The 20,476-nt window shown below is 45.8% G+C and overlaps 1 protein-coding gene across 1 annotated transcript in view; it reads right to left on the bottom strand.

Annotated features, from left to right (window-relative positions):
• Positions 1-20,476, bottom strand: part of LOC142254237 (ninjurin-1-like) — a 75,842-nt gene that overhangs the window by 27,759 nt on the left and 27,607 nt on the right. Inside the window, exon 3 of the mRNA XM_075325238.1 lies at positions 11,492-11,592. Within this exon, the coding sequence (XP_075181353.1) occupies positions 11,492-11,592 (101 nt within the window). The remainder of the gene's footprint in view (positions 1-11,491; positions 11,593-20,476) is intronic.

The following is a 20,476-nucleotide window of genomic DNA, read 5'->3' as shown; positions in this document are numbered from 1 at the left end:
ACACTGGGGGTACGGGATAATGATATTGGGGGTACAGGATAATGATACTGGGGGTATAGTATAATGATACTGGGGGTACAGGATAATGATACTGGGGGTACAGGGTAATGATACTGGGGGTACAGGATAATAATACTGGGGTGCAGGATAATGATACTGGGGGTACAGGATAATGATACTGGGGGTACAGGATAATGACACTGGGGGTACGGGATAATGATACTGGGGGTACAGCATAATGACACTGGGGGTACGGGATAATGATACTGGGGGATACAGGATAATGACACTGGGGGTACAGGATAATGACACTGGGGGTACAGAATAATGATACTGGGGTACAGGATAATGACACTGGGGGTACGGGATAATGATACTGGGGCTGCAGGATAATGATACTGGGGGTACAGGATAATGATACTGGGGGTACAGGATAATGACACTGGGGGTACAGGATAATGACACTGGGGGTACAGGATAATGATACTGGGGGTACAGGATAGTGACACTGGGGGTACGGGATAATGATACTGGGGGTACAGGATAATGATACTGGGGGTATAGTATAATGATACTGGGGGTACAGGATAATGATACTGGGGGTACAGGGTAATGATACTGGGGGTACAGGATAATGACACTTGGGTGCAGGATAATGATACTGGGGTACGGGATAATGATACTGGAGGTACAGGATAATGATACTAGGGGTACAGGATAATGACACTGGGGGTACAGGATAATGACACTGGGAGTACAGGATAATGACACTGGGGGTACGGGATAATGATACTGGGGGTACAGGATAATGACACTGGGGGTGCAGGATAATGATACTGGGGGTACAGGATAATGATACTGGGGGTACAGGATAATGACACTGGGGGTACAGGATAATGACACTGGGGGTACAGGATAATGATACTGGGGGTGCAGGATAATGATACTGGGGGTACAGGATAATGATACTGGGGGTACAGGATAATGACACTGGGGGTACAGGATAATGACACTGGGGGTACAGGATAATGATACTGGGGGTACAGGATAGTGACACTGGGGGTACGGGATAATGATACTGGGGGTATAGTATAATGATACTGGGGGTACAGGATAATGATACTGGGGGTACAGGGTAATGATACTGGGGGTACAGGATAATGACACTTGGGTGCAGGATAATGATACTGGGGTACGGGATAATGATACTGGAGGTACAGGATAATGATACTAGGGGTACAGGATAATGACACTGGGGGTACAGGATAATGACACTGGGAGTACAGGATAATGACACTGGGGGTACGGGATAATGATACTGGGGGTACAGGATAATGACACTGGGGGTACGGGATAATGATACTGGGGGTACGGGATAATGATACTGGGGGTACGGGATAATGATACTGGGGGTACAGGATAATGACACTGGGGGTACGGGATAATGATACTGGGGGATACAGGATAATGACACTGGGGGTACGGGATAATGATACTGGGGGTACGGGATAATGATACTGGGGGTACGGGATAATGATACTGGGGGTACAGGATAATGACACTGGGGGTACGGGATAATGATACTGGGGGATACAGGATAATGACACTGGGGGTACGGGATAATGATACTGGGGGTACGGGATAATGATACTGGGGGTACGGGATAATGATACTGGGGGATACAGGATAATGACACTGGGGGTACGGGATAATGATACTGGGGGTACAGAATAGTGACACTGGTGGTACAGGATAATGACACTGGGGGTACGGGATAATGATACTGGGGGTACAGGATAATGACACTGGGGGTACAGGATAATGACACTGGGGGTACGGGATAATGATACTGGGGGTACAGGATAATGACACTGGGGGTACAGGATAATGATACTGGGGGTACGGGATAATGATACTGGGGGTACAGGATAATGACACTGGGGGTACGGGATAATGATACTGGGGGTACGGGATAATGATACTGGGGGTACAGGATAATGACACTGGGGGTACGGGATAATGATACTGGGGGATACAGGATAATGACACTGGGGGTACGGGATAATTATACTGGGGGTACGGGATAATGATACTGGGGGTACAGGATAATGACACTGGGGGTACGGGATAATGATACTGGGGGTATAGGATAGTGACACTGGGGGTACAGGATAATGATACTGGAGGTACGAGGTAATGATACTGGGGGTACGGGATAATGATACTGGGGGTACGGGATAATGATACTGGGGTACAGGATAATGACACTGGGGGTACAGGATAATGACACTGGGGGTAGAGGATAATGATACTGGGGGTACAGGATAATGATACTGGGGGTACAGGATAATGATACTGGGGGTGCAGGATAATGATACTGGGGGTACAGGATAATGATACTGGGGTACAGGATAATGATACTGGGGGTACAGGGTAATGATACTGGGGGTACAGGATAATGACACTGGGGTGCAGGATAATGACACTGGGGGTACAGGATAATGACACTGGGGGTACGGGATAATGATATTGGGGGATACAGGATAATGACACTGGGGGTACGGGATAATTATACTGGGGGTACAGGATAATGACACTGGGGGTACAGGATAGTGACACTGGGGGTACAGAATAATGATACTGGGGGTACAGGATAATGATACTGGGGGTACAGGATAAGGACACTGGGGGTACGGAATAATGATACTGGGGGTACAGGATAATGATACTGGGGGTACACGATAAGGACACTGGGCGTACGGAATAATGATACTGGGGGTACAGGATAATGATACTGGGGGTACAGGATAATGACACTGGGGGTACAGGATAATGACACTGGGGGTACGGGATAATGATACTGGGGGTACGGGATAATGATACTGGGGTACAGGATAATGACACTGGGGGTACGGGATAATGACACTTGGGGTACAGGATAATGATACTGGGGTACGGGATAATGACACTTGGGGTACAGGATAATGATACTGGGGGTACGGGATAATGATATTGGGGGTACAGGATAATGATACTGGGGGTATAGTATAATGATACTGGGGGTACAGGATAATGATACTGGGGGTACAGGGTAATGATACTGGGGGTACAGGATAATAACACTGGGGTGCAGGATAATGATACTGGGGGTACAGGATAATGATACTGGGGGTACAGGATAATGACACTGGGGGTACGGGATAATGATACTGGGGGTACAGGATAATGACACTGGGGGTACGGGATAATGATACTGGGGGATACAGGATAATGACACTGGGGGTACAGGATAATGACACTGGGGGTACAGAATAATGATACTGGGGTACAGGATAATGACACTGGGGGTACGGGATAATGATACTGGGGGTGCAGGATAATGATACTGGGGGTACAGGATAATGATACTGGGGGTACAGGATAATGACACTGGGGGTACAGGATAATGATACTGGGGGTGCAGGATAATGGTACTGGGTGTACAGGATAATGATACTGGGGGTACAGGATAATGACACTGGGGGTATAGGATAGTGACACTGGGGGTACAGGATAATGACACTGGGGGTACAGGATAATGACACTGGGGGTACAGGATAATGACACTGGGGGTACGGGATAATGATACTGGGGTACAGGATAATGACACTGGGGGTACGGGATAATGATATTGGGGGTACAGGATAATGATACTGGGGGTATAGTATAATGATACTGGGGGTACAGGATAATGATACTGGGGGTACAGGGTAATGATACTGGGGGTACAGGATAATAACACTGGGGTGCAGGATAATGATACTGGGGGTACAGGATAATGATACTGGGGGTACAGGATAATGACACTGGGGGTACGGGATAATGATACTGGGGGTACAGGATAATGACACTGGGGGTACGGGATAATGATACTGGGGGATACAGGATAATGACACTGGGGGTACAGGATAATGACACTGGGGGTACAGAATAATGATACTGGGGTACAGGATAATGACACTGGGGGTACGGGATAATGATACTGGGGGTGCAGGATAATGACACTGGGGGTACAGAATAATGATACTGGGGGTACAGGATAATGATACTGGGGGTACAGGATAATGATACTGGGGGTACAGGATAATGATACTGGGGGTACAGGATAATGATACTGGGGGTGCAGGATAATGATACTGGGGGTACAGGATAATGATACTGGGGGTACAGGATAATGATACTGGGGGTACAGGGTAATGACACTGGGGGTACAGAATAATGATACTGGGGGTACGGGATAATGATACTGGGGGTACGGGATAATGATACTGGGGTACAGGATAATGACACTGGGGGTACGGGATAATGACACTTGGGGTACAGGATAATGATACTGGGGTACGGGATAATGACACTTGGGGTACAGGATAATGATACTGGGGGTACGGGATAATGATATTGGGGGTACAGGATAATGATACTGGGGGTATAGTATAATGATACTGGGGGTACAGGATAATGATACTGGGGGTACAGGGTAATGATACTGGGGGTACAGGATAATAACACTGGGGTGCAGGATAATGATACTGGGGGTACAGGATAATGATACTGGGGGTACAGGATAATGACACTGGGGGTACGGGATAATGATACTGGGGGTACAGGATAATGACACTGGGGGTACGGGATAATGATACTGGGGGATACAGGATAATGACACTGGGGGTACAGGATAATGACACTGGGGGTACAGAATAATGATACTGGGGTACAGGATAATGACACTGGGGGTACGGGATAATGATACTGGGGGTGCAGGATAATGATACTGGGGGTACAGGATAATGATACTGGGGGTACAGGATAATGACACTGGGGGTACAGGATAATGACACTGGGGGTACAGGATAATGATACTGGGGGTACAGGATAATGATACTGGGGGTGCAGGATAATGATACTGGGGGTACAGGATAATGATACTGGGGTACAGGATAATGATACTGGGGGTACAGGGTAATGATACTGGGGGTACAGGATAATGACACTGGGGTGCAGGATAATGACACTGGGGGTACAGGATAATGACACTGGGGGTACGGGATAATGATATTGGGGGATACAGGATAATGACACTGGGGGTACGGGATAATTATACTGGGGGTACAGGATAATGACACTGGGGGTACAGGATAGTGACACTGGGGGTACAGAATAATGATACTGGGGGTACAGGATAATGATACTGGGGGTACAGGATAAGGACACTGGGGGTACGGAATAATGATACTGGGGGTACAGGATAATGATACTGGGGGTACAGGATAATGACACTGGGGGTACGGGATAATGATACTGGGGGTACGGGATAATGATACTGGGGTACAGGATAATGACACTGGGGGTACGGGATAATGACACTTGGGGTACAGGATAATGATACTGGGGTACGGGATAATGACACTTGGGGTACAGGATAATGATACTGGGGGTACGGGATAATGATATTGGGGGTACGGGATAATGATATTGGGGGATACAGGATAATGACACTGGGGGTACGGGATAATTATACTGGGGGTACAGGATAATGATACTGGGGGTACAGGATAATGACACTGGGGGTATAGGATAGTGACACTGGGGGTACAGGATAATGACACTGGGGGTACAGGATAATGACACTGGGGGTACAGGATAATGACACTGGGGGTACGGGATAATGATACTGGGGTACAGGATAATGACACTGGGGGTACGGGATAATGATATTGGGGGTACAGGATAATGATACTGGGGGTATAGTATAATGATACTGGGGGTACAGGATAATGATACTGGGGGTACAGGGTAATGATACTGGGGGTACAGGATAATAACACTGGGGTGCAGGATAATGATACTGGGGGTACAGGATAATGATACTGGGGGTACAGGATAATGACACTGGGGGTACGGGATAATGATACTGGGGGTACAGGATAATGACACTGGGGTACGGGATAATGATACTGGGGGATACAGGATAATGACACTGGGGGTACAGGATAATGACACTGGGGGTACAGAATAATGATACTGGGGTACAGGATAATGACACTGGGGGTACGGGATAATGATACTGGGGGTGCAGGATAATGACACTGGGGGTACAGGATAATGATACTGGGGGTACAGGATAATGATACTGGGGGTACAGGATAATGATACTGGGGGTACAGGATAATGATACTGGGGGTACAGGATAATGATACTGGGGGTGCAGGATAATGATACTGGGGGTACAGGATAATGATACTGGGGGTACAGGATAATGATACTGGGGGTACAGGGTAATGATACTGGGGGTACAGGATAATGACACTGGGGTGCAGGATAATGACACTGGGGATACAGGATAATGACACTGGGGGTACGGGATAATGATATTGGGGGATACAGGATAATGACACTGGGGGTACGGGATAATTATACTGGGGGTACAGGATAATGACACTGGGGGTACAGGATAGTGACACTGGGGGTACAGAATAATGATACTGGGGGTACAGGATAATGATACTGGGGGTACAGGATAAGGACACTGGGGGTACGGGATAATGATACTGGGGGTGCAGGATAATGATACTGGGGGTACAGGATAATGATACTGGGCGTACAGGATAATGACACTGGGGGTACGGGATAATGATACTGGGGTACAGGATAATGACACTGGGGGTACGGGATAATGATACTGGGGTTATAGGATAGTGACACTGGGGGTACGGGATAATGATATTGGGGGTACAGGATAATGATACTGGGGGTATAGTATAATGATACTGGGGGTACAGGATAATGATACTGGGGGTACAGGGTAATGATACTGGGGGTACAGGATAATAACACTGGGGTGCAGGATAATGATACTGGGGGTACAGGATAATGATACTGGGGGTACAGGATAATGACACTGGGGGTACGGGATAATGATACTGGGGGTACAGGATAATGACACTGGGGGTACGGGATAATGATACTGGGGGATACAGGATAATGACACTGGGGGTACAGGATAATGACACTGGGGGTACAGAATAATGATACTGGGGTACAGGATAATGACACTGGGGGTACGGGATAATGATACTGGGGGTGCAGGATAATGATACTGGGGGTACAGGTTAATGATACTGGGGGTACAGGATAATGACACTGGGGGTACAGGATAATGACACTGGGGGTATAGGATAGTGACACTGGGGGTACGGGATAATGATACTGGGGTACAGGATAATGACACTGGGGGTACGGGATAATGATACTGGGGTTATAGGATAGTGACACTGGGGGTACGGGATAATGATATTGGGGGTACAGGATAATGATACTGGGGGTACAGGGTAATGATACTGGGGTACAGGATAATAACACTGGGGTGCAGGATAATGATACTGGGGGTACAGGATAATGATACTGGGGGTACAGGATAATGACACTGGGGGTACGGGATAATGATACTGGGGGTACAGGATAATGACACTGGGGGTACGGGATAATGATACTGGGGGATACAGGATAATGACACTGGGGGTACAGGATAATGATACTGGGGGTACAGAATAATGATACTGGGGTACAGGATAATGACACTGGGGGTACGGGATAATGATACTGGGGGTGCAGGATAATGATACTGGGGGTACAGGATAATGATACTGGGGGTACAGGATAATGACACTGGGGGTACAGGATAATGACACTGGGGGTACAGGATAATGATACTGGGGGTGCAGGATAATGATACTGGGGGTACAGGATAATGATACTGGGGGTACAGGATAATGACACTGGGGGTATAGGATAGTGACACTGGGGGTACGGGATAATGATACTGGGGGTACAGGATAATGATACTGGGGGTATAGTATAATGATACTGGGGGTACAGGATAATGATACTGGGGGTACAGGGTAATGATACTGGGGGTACAGGATAATGACACTGGGGGTACAGGATAATGATACTGGGGGTGCAGGATAATGATACTGGGGGTACAGGATAATGATACTGGGGGTACAGGATAATGATACTGGGGGTATAGTATAATGATACTGGGGGTACAGGATAATGATACTGGGGGTACAGGATAATGATACTGGGGGTACAGGATAATGACACTGGGGGTACAGGATAATGATACTGGGGGTGCAGGATAATGATACTGGGGGTACAGGATAATGATACTGGGGGTACAGGATAATGACACTGGGGGTACAGGATAATGACACTGGGGGTATAGTATAATGATACTGGGGGTACAGGATAATGATACTGGGGGTACAGGGTAATGATACTGGGGGTACAGGATAATGATACTGGGGGTATAGTATAATGATACTGGGGGTGCAGGATAATGATACTGGGGGTACAGGGTAATGATACTGGGGGTACAGGGTAATGATACTGGGGGTACAGGATAATGACACTTGGGTGCAGGATAATGATACTGGGGTACGGGATAATGATACTAGGGGTACAGGATAATGACACTGGGGGTACAGGATAATGACACTGGGAGTACAGGATAATGACACTGGGGGTACGGGATAATGATACTGGGGGTACAGGATAATGACACTGGGGGTACGGGATAATGATACTGGGGGTACGGGATAATGATACTGGGGGTACAGGATAATGACACTGGGGGTACGGGATAATGATACTGGGGGATACAGGATAATGACACTGGGGGTACGGGATAATTATACTGGGGGTACGGGATAATGATACTGGGGGTACAGGATAATGACACTGGGGGTACGGGATAATGATACTGGGGGTATAGGATAGTGACACTGGGGGTACAGGATAATGATACCGGAGGTACGAGGTAATGATACTGGGGGTACAGGATAATGATACTGGGGTACAGGATAATGATACTGGGGGTACAGGATAATGACACTGGGGGTACGGGATAATGATACTGGGGGTATAGGATAGTGACACTGGGGGTACAGGATAATGATACTGGGGGTACGAGGTAATGATACTGGGGGTACGGGATAATGATACTGGGGGTACAGGATAATGACACTGGGGGTACAGGATAATGACACTGGGGGTACGGGATAATGATACTGGGGGTACAGGATAATGACACTGGGGGTACAGGATAATGATACTGGGGGTACAGGATAATGACACTGGGGGTACGGGATAATGATACTGGGGGTACAGGATAATGACACTGGGGGTACGGGATAATGATACTGGGGGTACAGGATAGTGATACTGGGGTACAGGATAATGATACTGGGGGTACAGGATAATGACACTGGGGGTACGGGATAATGATACTGGGGGTATAGGATAGTGACACTGGGGGTACAGGATAATGATACTGGGGGTACGAGGTAATGATACTGGGGGTACGGGATAATGATACTGGGGGTACAGGATAATGATACTGGGGGTACAGGATAATAACACTGGGGGTACGGGATAATGATACTGGGGGTACAGGATAATGACACTGGGGGTACAGGATAATGATACTGGGGGTACAGGATAATGACACTGGGGGTACGGGATAATGATACTGGGGGTACAGGATAATGACACTGGGGGTACGGGATAATGATACTGGGGGTACAGGATAGTGATACTGGGGTACAGGATAATGATACTGGGGGTACAGGATAATGACACTGGGGGTACGGGATAATGATACTGGGGGTATAGGATAGTGACACTGGGGGTACAGGATAATGATACTGGGGGTACGAGGTAATGATACTGGGGGTACAGGATAATGACACTGGGGGTACGGGATAATGATACTGGGGGTACAGGATAATGATACTGGGGGTACAGGATAATGACACTGGGGGTACGGGATAATGATACTGGGGGTACAGGATAATGACACTGGGGGTACAGGATAATGATACTGGGGGTACAGGATAATGACACTGGGGGTACGGGATAATGATACTGGGGGTACAGGATAATGATACTGGGGTACAGGATAATGATACTGGGGGTACAGGATAATGACACTGGGGGTACGGGATAATGATACTGGGGGTACAGGATAATGACACTGGGGGTACGGGATAATGATACTGGGGGTACAGGATAGTGATACTGGGGTACAGGATAATGATACTGGGGGTACAGGATAATGACACTGGGGGTACGGGATAATGATACTGGGGGTATAGGATAGTGACACTGGGGGTACAGGATAATGATACTGGGGGTACGAGGTAATGATACTGGGGGTACGGGATAATGATACTGGGGGTACAGGATAATGATACTGGGGGTACAGGATAATGACACTGGGGGTACGGGATAATGACACTGGGGGTACGGGATAATGATACTGGGGGTATAGGATAGTGACACTGGGGGTACAGGATAATGATACTGGGGGTACGAGGTAATGATACTGGGGGTACGAGGTAATGATACTGGGGGTACAGGATAATGATACTGGGGGTACAGGATAATGACACTGGGGGTACGGGATAATGATACTGGGGGTACAGGATAATGATACTGGGGGTACAGGATGACACTGGGGGTACGGGATAATGATACTGGGGGTACAGGATAATGATACTGGGGGTACAGGATAATGATACTGGGGGTACAGGATGACACTGGGGGTACAGGATAATGATACTGGGGGTACAGGATAATGATACTGGGGGTACAGGATAATGACACTGGGGGTACGGGATAATGATACTGGGGGTACAGGATAATGATACTGGGGGTATAGGATAATGATACTGGGGGTACAGGATAATGATACTGGGGGTATAGGATAATGATACTGGGGGTACAGGATAATGATACTGGGGGTATAGGATAATGATACTGGGGGTACAGGATGACACTGGGGGTACAGGATAATGATACTGGGGGTACAGGATAATGATACTGGGGGTATAGGATAATGACACTGGGGGTACGGGATAATGATACTGGGGGTACAGGATAGTGATACTTGGGTATGGGGTAATAATACTCAGGGAATGGGGTAGTGACTCCTGACACTGGGGTACGTGATGATAACAATTTGGGTCATACTGGATGATGTTGGGGTGATGGGTGCGGGGGGGTGTCAGTTATCCTGTGTCCCCCGGTATCACAGTCCTGAGCTGCTGATATAGAGGAGACTCAGTTAATGAGCCGCACATGGCGCAGGGATATAATTGTATTTTCTCTCTCCCCCTCGGCCCTGAGCTGTGGGGGGTGAAGGAGAGTCGTGGAGCTGTCAGTCTGCTCTCTTATTAGCCCCCCGTTGTGGAGAGACGTGACGGGACCACCCAGCGGGGGCTTCACTGATCACCAGATGAACTGCGGGCAGATCTGCCACTGAGCCCAGCTCAGCACTACATGGCGGCACTTATAGCTGGGAATTTAACTCTTCATTAACTCATACAAACTGTCTGTCTGTCCTTCTGTCCGTGCACAGACCAGTCACAGGCCCCCTCGCCCCCCGTACCTGTCGCTCAGCCGCTGCTCGGGGTCGTCACATTCGATGTTCTTGGATCCCTTGTAGATGAGTAATGCCGCCACAATCAGCTGCAGGAGCACCGAGATACACTGCAAGGAAGCAAGGACAGCAGATGGGACCCCCCATCACAGACAAAGGGACAATCACCCCCAGAGACAGTGCCCACCCCGTACCCCATCATTCAGACCACAGCGCTCTAGTCCATGGGGATGACCTGCAATACCGGACATAGCCTGGATAGAAGGGGGCGCTGTTTATCATCTCAGACCTGTCTTGTGACTTCGGTTCGTCCCCTTTATTACTTAACACCCTCAGGGAGCTCGGCCCCGACCCCTTCATTGCTCTGTCACTAATAATGTTCTTTTTATCCCTTTAGTAACGCGCACACAAGGGACGTCGACGTCACCCTCACCTGTACCCCAGAGCTCCAGAGATTGGCAGTAATAATCAGTGTATGTTAGTATTCTCTAGTCACTGTATGGCCATATTAATCAATTTCTGGCGGTATTATGTAGTCACTGTATAGCGGTATTATTAAGTAACTCAGTAACTGTATGTCGGTATAATTCTGTTACTATACAACAATGTTATTCAGCTGAATTGTACTATCATACAGTCACTTTATGGCGGTATTATGTAGTCATTGTATGGCGGTATAATTCAGTAACTATATGTCGGTATAATTCTGTTATTACATGACAATGTTATTCGGGTACAGAATTGCAGTATCATATAGTCACTTTATGGTGGTATTATATAGTCACTGTATGTTATTATTATTATTCAGTCATTCAATGGCGGTATTATTTCATCACTTTATGGCATATTAGTTAATCACTGTATGGTAGTATTTTTCAGTCAATGTCAATGGTTGTAATATTAAATAACTGTATGGTAGTTACTGTATGGCGGTATTATTCTGCCACTGTTTGGTGGAATTATTCAGTCACATTTATTTAGTTACTGTGTGAAGGTATTATTTAAACACTTCATGGCAGTATTATTCAGTCACTGTATAGCATTTATTTACTGTATGACACCATTATAAAGTCAATATATTACTCAGTTACACTCTGTCACAGTATGTCAATATTATTCTGCCACTGTTTAATGGCATTATTCAGTCACATTTATTTAGTTATTGTATGGCAATATTATTTAATCACTTCATGGTGGTATTATTCTGTCACTGTATACCAGCTATTTACTGTATGGCACCATTATAAAGTCAATATATTATTCCGTTACCCTATGTCAAAGTATGGCGGTATAATTTAGTCATTTTGATGGTATTATTCAGTCATAATATAGAGGTAGTTACTGTATATAGGTATTATTTAAACACTTTATGACAATATTATTCAGTCACTGTATAGCAGTTATTTACTGTATGACAGTAATATACAATCAGTATATTCGTCAGTTACACTGTGTCACAATATAGTGGTATTATTCAGTCATTTTGATGATATTTAGTAACTGTATGGCGGTATCATTTAATCATTTTATGGCAGTATTATTCAGTCTTTGTATAGCAGTTATTAACTGTCTGACACTAATATATAATCAGTATATTAGTCATTTATACTGTGTCAAAGTATAGCGGTATTATTCAGTCACAATATAGAGGTATTAAGTTACTGTATTTGCGGTATTATATAATCACTTCATCACAGTATTGTTAGGTCATTGTATAGCAGTTATTTACTGTATGGCACCATTATAAAGTCCATATATTAGCCAGTTACCCTATGTCACAGTATGGCGGTATAATTGGCCATCTGATCAGCTTATTCCTCTGCCAGGCTCTAGACTTCTTTTCCCTGGGATACATTGAATGACTTGTGCCCATTGTATGGTATCAGGGGCGTTGAATTCTCTGGCGGCTGCACGGTTGAATGATCCGATTTCTCACTGTATTGCGGCACTATTGTGCACATTATTATATTTATATATATTTCAGCAGGTAATTGGCATCTGTCTGTCATTCGTGATTATTCATTTTGATTCTGTGAAACGACAGCCGTGTCCCCGGCGCCCGACACCGGTATAATTAAGTCACACAATATCCTTTCTGTGAACAAAACACGGATGTATTTCTGGAAAACGGCAAATGGCTGAATATATTACAATGTGTCAGATCCAACAATCACTTTATATTGTATTATTTAACCTTTCCGGCTCAGACGCACTGAAGACAATGACATCTGTAGCAATGCAGATCCAATAATAAAGGGATACAATGTCATTACTGGATATTTCTTTATAGATGTAGCAGAGCTGACAATGCTCCTGCTGATAAAACGGTGCTGGAGGGACCTTTGCTGCAGAGGGACCTGTGCGGGCCTTTATAGGGAGGTTGCCTCTCTGATATACAGATGTAGCAGAGCTGAATAAGTCATGTTGGTTTTATGCACCGGGGTGGGATACGTTGGTTAGATTTGAGTTTCTGGCCCCCAGTGCAAAATCTGCATCAGTTTCCAAAATATCTTTTTCCATTTATAGTAGCATTTAGGACCCCCAAAAAACCAGGGCGCGGGGGTAACTGCACCCCCCATATGTCTGCATTAGTTACTTTTTGAATCTAACCCATGTTTTCCCATTACTCTGCATGGCGCTGTTCCTCTGCTACTCCTCCTGGTCATTTTCTAAGTTAATTGACACTAAATTACAGGGGAGGGGTTGTCTACATAATCTGGCACTGATTGAACAGTATTAAACCCTATACAGACACTATAACCAAATGGTATAACTAGTTAATGTTTTTATAAATTTCCAGGAGGAACAACAGAGGGTCGACACTATACAGAGTTGTACGGAACGATATACGTATTATATGTTGTATATATAGTGTCCAATAGGTAAAATTGTCTCATTAGTAACTTCAGATCAGCAACTAACAATTGGGATGGCTCCTCCTGGGTGTGCCTAATTGGGACACACCCCTGAGCAGTTTTGATGCTCCTGTTTCTCTGAGAGGAACTGATATGAGCTTTAAGGGAATTCACTAAACTTTTAAATAGTATCCGATGAATAAAGTTGTCTCATTAGTAAATTCAGATAAGCAAATAAGAAATGAGATGGCTCCTCCTGGGTGTGCCTAATTGGGACACACCCATGAGCAGGTTTAATTCTTCTGATTGGCTGATTTGAGCTTTATGTGCATTCATTAAACTTTTAAATAGTGTCTGATGGCTAAATTTGTCTCATTAGTAACTTCAGATGAGCAAAAAAGAATTGGGACTGCTCCTCCTGGGCGTGCCTAATTAGGACAACCCATGAACAGTTTTGATGTTTCTGATTAACTGATAAGAGCTTTAAGGGAATTCCCTAAACCTTTAAGTAGTGTCCGTTGGGTAAAGTTGTTTCCTTAGTAACGTCAGATCAGCAAAAAAGAATTGGGACGGCTCCTCCTGGGCATGCCTAATTGGGTCATGCCCCTGAGCAGTTGTGATGCTTCTGATTGGCTGATATAAGCTTTAAGGGCATTCGATAAACGTTTAAATAGTGTCCGATGGGTAAAGTAGTCTCATTAGCAACTTCAAATCAGCAAAAAAGAATTGGGATGGATCCTCCTTGGTGTGTCTAATTGAGACATGCCTCTGAGCAGTTTTGATACTACTGATTGGCTGATAAAAACTTTAAGGGAATTCATTAAGCTTTTAAATAGTGTCTGATGGGTACATTTTTCAAATTAGTAACTTCAGATGAGCAAATAAGAATTGGGATGGCTCCTCCTGGGCGTGTGTAATTGGGACATGCCCCTGAGCAGTTTTCATGCTCCAGATTGGATGATGTGAGCTTTAAGTGAATTCACTAAACTTTTAAATAGTGTCCAATGGGTAAAGTTGTCTAATTAGTAGCTTTAGATCAGCAAAAAAAAATTGGAAAAGCTCCTCCTGGGCATGCCTAAACGGGACATGCCCCTGAGCAGTCTTGATGCTTCTGATTGGCTAAGAAGAGCTGATACAAGCATTAAATGCATTCATTTAAACTTTTATATAGTGTCCAATGGGTAAAGTTGTCTCATAAGTAAATTCAGAACAGCAAAAAAGAATTGGGATGGCTCCTCCTGGGCGTGCCTAAACGGGACACGCCCCTGAGCACTCTTGATGCTTCTGATTGGCTAAGAAGAGCTGATACGAGCTTTAAATGCATTCGTTTAAACTTTTAAATAGTGTCCGATGGTAAAGTTGTCTCATTAGTAACTTCAGTTGAGTAAATAATATTTGGGATGGTTCCTCCTGGGCGTGTCTACACGCCCCTGCCCCTGAGCAGTTTTGATGCTTCTGATTGGCTGATATGAGCTTTAAGTGCATTCGTTTAAACCTTTAAATAGTGTTCAATGGGTAAAGGTGTCTCATTAGTAACTTCAGATGAGCAAATAAAAATTGGGATGGCTCCTCCTGGGCGTACCTAATCGGTACACACCCCTGAGCAGTCTTGATGCTTCAGATTGGCCGAGAGGAGCTGATATGAGCTTTAAGTGCATTCGTTTAAATTTTAATATAGTGTCTGATCCGATGGGTACATTTGTCTGATTAGTAACTCCAGATCAGCAAATATGAATTGGGACAGCTCCTCCTGGGCGTGCCTAAGTGGGACACGCCCCTGAGCAGTTTTGATGCTTCTTATTGGCTGGTAGGAGCTTTAATGGAATTCAATAAACTTTTAAATAGTGTCCAATGGGTAAAGTTGTCTCGTTAGTGACTTCAAATCAGCAAAAAAAGAATTGGGACAGCTCCTCCAGGGTGTGACTAATTTTGACACACCCCTGAGCAGCTTTGATGCTTCTGATTGGCTGAGAGGAGCTACTTGCCCAAAATACAAACTCAGATGGTCCTGCCTTTGCTCACTTTTAAGGGATTTTTTTCTGGATGCCCAAAAATAAAAGGTCCAAGCCGTCGCCGTCCCCGGTGCTGAAGTTTTATGTCTTTTTTTGCCTTTTATTCCTGTGAACTTCACGTTATTTCATTTGTACATTTTTCATATCAAGTTAAGATATTTTCCGCCAGCTGCCAGGAGCGCAGCGACTGTTGTGACAAGAAAGGACAGTCAGATCACCGCCCGATCCGGCTCCGAGACAGAGCGCTAATTTCTATGTAAAGCAAATATACAATCCCCTTCATAATGTCTCCTTACGTTACTCCGCCGAGATGCGTATGGACAAGAAAATGAGCCCAACGCGCTAAATTAATGTGGCAGCGCCGCTCCAAATATGCTTGGACTAAGTAGCACAAGGAGGGGAGGGGGAACGAGAAAAAAATCCCAGCCCAACGCATTAAGCCATGATAGGGGGGATGGGCTGCCATCTGTTATTAGTGGCTGCGGCACATATGAAAGTTGACAGAGACATATCAAATATGTGCATTCACTGAATGTGGAAAACAGCCCGAGAGCAAGAAAAGGACAAGACACAGGCACTAAAGAGGGAATTGCAGTATAAGCAGTTGTCCTATATGATCTGTACTCTTATAATTGCTCACGCTGGAGGGAATCTCACCCTGAGGCAGAGTACTCCAGAGCTGCACTCACTATTCTGCTGGTGCAGTCACTGTGTACATACATTAAATTACTGATCCTGAGTGACCTCCTGTATTATACTCCAGAGCTGCACTCACTATTCTGCTGGTGCAGTCACTGTGTACATACATTACATTACTGATCCTGAATTGCCTCCTGTATTATACTCCAGAGCTGCACTCACTATTCTGCTGGTGCAGTCACTGTGTACATACATTACATTACTGATCCTGAGTTACCTCCTGTATTATACTCCGCAGCTGTACTCTGATTGTGCTGGGACAGTCACTGTGTACATACATTACATTACTAATCCTGAGTTACATCCTGTATTATACTCCAGAGCTGCACTCACTATTCCGCTGGTGCAGTCACTGTGTACATACATTACATTACTGATCCTGAGATACCTCCTGTATTATACTCCAGAGCTGCACTCACTATTCCGCTGGTGCAGTCACTGTGTATATACATTACATTACTGATCCTGAGTTACCTCCTTCAGAGCTGCACTCACTATTCTGCTGGTGCAGTCACTGTGTACATACATTACATTACTGATCCTGAGTTACCTCCTGTATTATACTCCAGAGCTGCACTCACTATTCTGCTGGTGGAGTCACTGTGTACATACATTACTTATCCTGTATAATACTCCAGAGCTGCACTCACTATTCTGCTGGTGCAGTCACTGTGTACATACATTACTGACCCTGAGTTACCTCCTGTATTATCCTCCAGAGCTGCACTCACTATTCATATATGCTTATTCTGAGTAGCAGCAGAGACTCTGTGACTCTGTGACCTGATGATGGCTCCATGGCTGCTCATAATGGAGGCCGCTTATCATCCCTTCCCATGGTGGCAGTCCCCAGTAGTCGGACCCTCCGCCGGTTTCTTTCGCGGTCTCCGTTCTTTATCATTCCGCTTTCATGTTTAATGACGGAGGAGATTTAGAATTCCAATTTGGTGCTGTTGTATCGCGCTCTTTATGGCGGTGCCGCGGCCGCTCGCCTCTGATGGGTTTGGCGGCCGGTAATGAATGGGGGGAGTCTCGTGATATAATTCTTGACAAAATCGAGGAACAGATTTTAATGTCCCATCTAAAATCCTTGCACTATGTAACTATTATATTTACTGTCATTAATGCGGCTCTATTTATGGCTAATTACATTAGCTCCGTGCCAACGTGCCCTTTTTAATTTCACTGAGATTCCTAAAGTATGCCGCGATAATTGATCGGGCCGTAAACTAGCGCCATAAAGTACTATATATTTTTCCTAAAAGTCCCCTTCGCCTGATCTCCCCGCAGCGGCTTCGGGGGGTCGAGCTCCGCGTGTAACTTATGACTTAATTTTTGGATCTCAAATATTTTCTATTTTCAGCTTCGTTAGTTGTTAATTTTTTAGTTTAAGTCTTTTGATTCGCAAAAAAGGCGTCTAAAAGGAAAAACTGCCCCCCCCCAAATTTCAGCTCAGCATATGAGTGACCCCTTTCTATTCTTACAGGTGAAGTTATTTGGTAATTTTTGGACCTCCCAACGAGATGAAGACCCGCGCATGCGCAGCCACCCCTCCATTCCAAGTGGCGCAATTGCTTGGTAATTTTTAGACCTCCCAAAGAAGTGAAGACCCGCGCATGCGCAGCCACCCCTCCATTCCTAGTGCCACACCTGCTGGGCAAATTTTTGACTTCCTAAAAAAGTGAAGAGCCCGCATGTGCAGCCACCTTTCCATTCCCAGTGGCACACTTGTTTGGCAATTTTTGGACCCCCAAAGAGGTGAAGAGCCGCGCATGCGCAGCCACCCCTCCATTCTCTAAGTAGCATACTTGCTTGGCAATTTTTGGACCTCCTAAAAAGGTTGAGAGCCGCGCATGCGCAGCCACCTTTCCATTTCCAGTAGCACACTTGTTTGGCAATTTTAAGACTTCCCAAAGATGTGAAGAGCCGCACATGATCAGCCACCCCTCCATTCCTAGTGGCACATTTGCTTGGTAATTTTTAGACCTCCCAAAGAGGAGAAGAGCCGTGTATGCGCAGCCACCCCTCCAGTCCCAGTGGCACACTTGTTTGGCAATTTTTGGACCCCCGAAGAGGTGAAGAGCCGCGCATGTGCAGACACCCCTCCATTCTCCAAGTAGCACACTTGCTTGGCAATTTTTGGACCTCCCAAAGAAGTGAAGAGCCGCGTTTGCGCAGCCACCCCTCCATTTCCAGTGGCACACTTGCTTGCCAATGTTTAGACCTCCCAAAGAAAACGAGCTGTGCAAGCGCAGCCACCCCTCCATTCCCAGTGACACACTTGCTTGGCAATTTTTGGACCTCTTAAAGAGGTGAAGAGTCATGCATGCGTTACCCCCCTCCATTCCCAGTAGCACACTTGCTTGGCAATTTTTAGACTTCCCAAAGAAGAAGAGAGCTGCGCATGTGCAGCCATTCCTGGTGTCATACTTGCTCGGCAATTTTAGGAACTCTTATAAAAGTGAAATAAGAGACTGTGCGTGTGGCCACCCCTCCATTCCAAGGGGAACACTTGCTTGGCAGTTTTTAGACCTCCCAAAGAAGTGAAGAGCTGCGCATGTGCAGCCACCCCTCCATTCCCAGTGGTACTCTTGCTTGGCAGTTTTAGGAGCTCCTAAAAAAGTGAAAGAGAAGAGATGATTCTTGTGGCCACCCCTCCATTCCCAGGGGCATATTTGCTTGGTAATTTTTAGACCTCCCAAAGAGGTGAAGACCCGCGCATGTGCAGCCACCCCTTCATTCCCAGTAGCACACTTGCTTGGCAATTTTTGGACCTTGCAAAGAGGTGAAGAGCCGCGTATGTGCAGCCACCCCTTCATTGCCAGTGACACACTTGCTTGGCAATTTTAGGAACTCTTATAAAAGTGAAATTAGACACCACACGTGTGGTCACCCCTCCATTCCAAGGGGCACACATGTTTGGTAATGTTTAGCACATTCATACAAGTAAAGGGAGAGAGCAACGCATGCGCGGCTTCCTCTCTTTTCATGGTGGTTTATTTGTTTGCCAAATTTTTGGAATTTCCATACAACTATAAGGAGGGGGATCACACGCACAGACACCTCTCCATTCAGGGTGACACCTTTCTAGCATTTTTAGGAGATCCCAAACAGGAAAAAGGAGAGAGTGCGCATGCGCCAGTACATCGGAGTACATTTGCTTAGGCTGCTTTCACACTACGTTTTTTTAACATGCGTCCTGAACGTTTTTTTAACGCAAAAACGGATCCAGTGCAAATGCGTTTTCATTTCAATGCATTTGCAATGGACTCGCGTCAACATGCGTTCACCTACGTTTGCGTGCGTTATAGTGAGGATCCAGCGACTTGCAGTTTTTTAACTTTTTTCAAAAATGCTACTTGTAGCGTTTTTGAGCTGTGTCCAAATACTGTTTTTCACTGGATCCTGACTATACTGCACGCAAACGC

This window comes from Anomaloglossus baeobatrachus, chromosome 10 (assembly GCF_048569485.1).
Source record: "Anomaloglossus baeobatrachus isolate aAnoBae1 chromosome 10, aAnoBae1.hap1, whole genome shotgun sequence".
In the NCBI taxonomy this organism is placed as follows: Eukaryota; Metazoa; Chordata; class Amphibia; order Anura; family Aromobatidae; genus Anomaloglossus; species Anomaloglossus baeobatrachus.
This window is presented reverse-complemented; position numbering and strand designations above follow the sequence as displayed.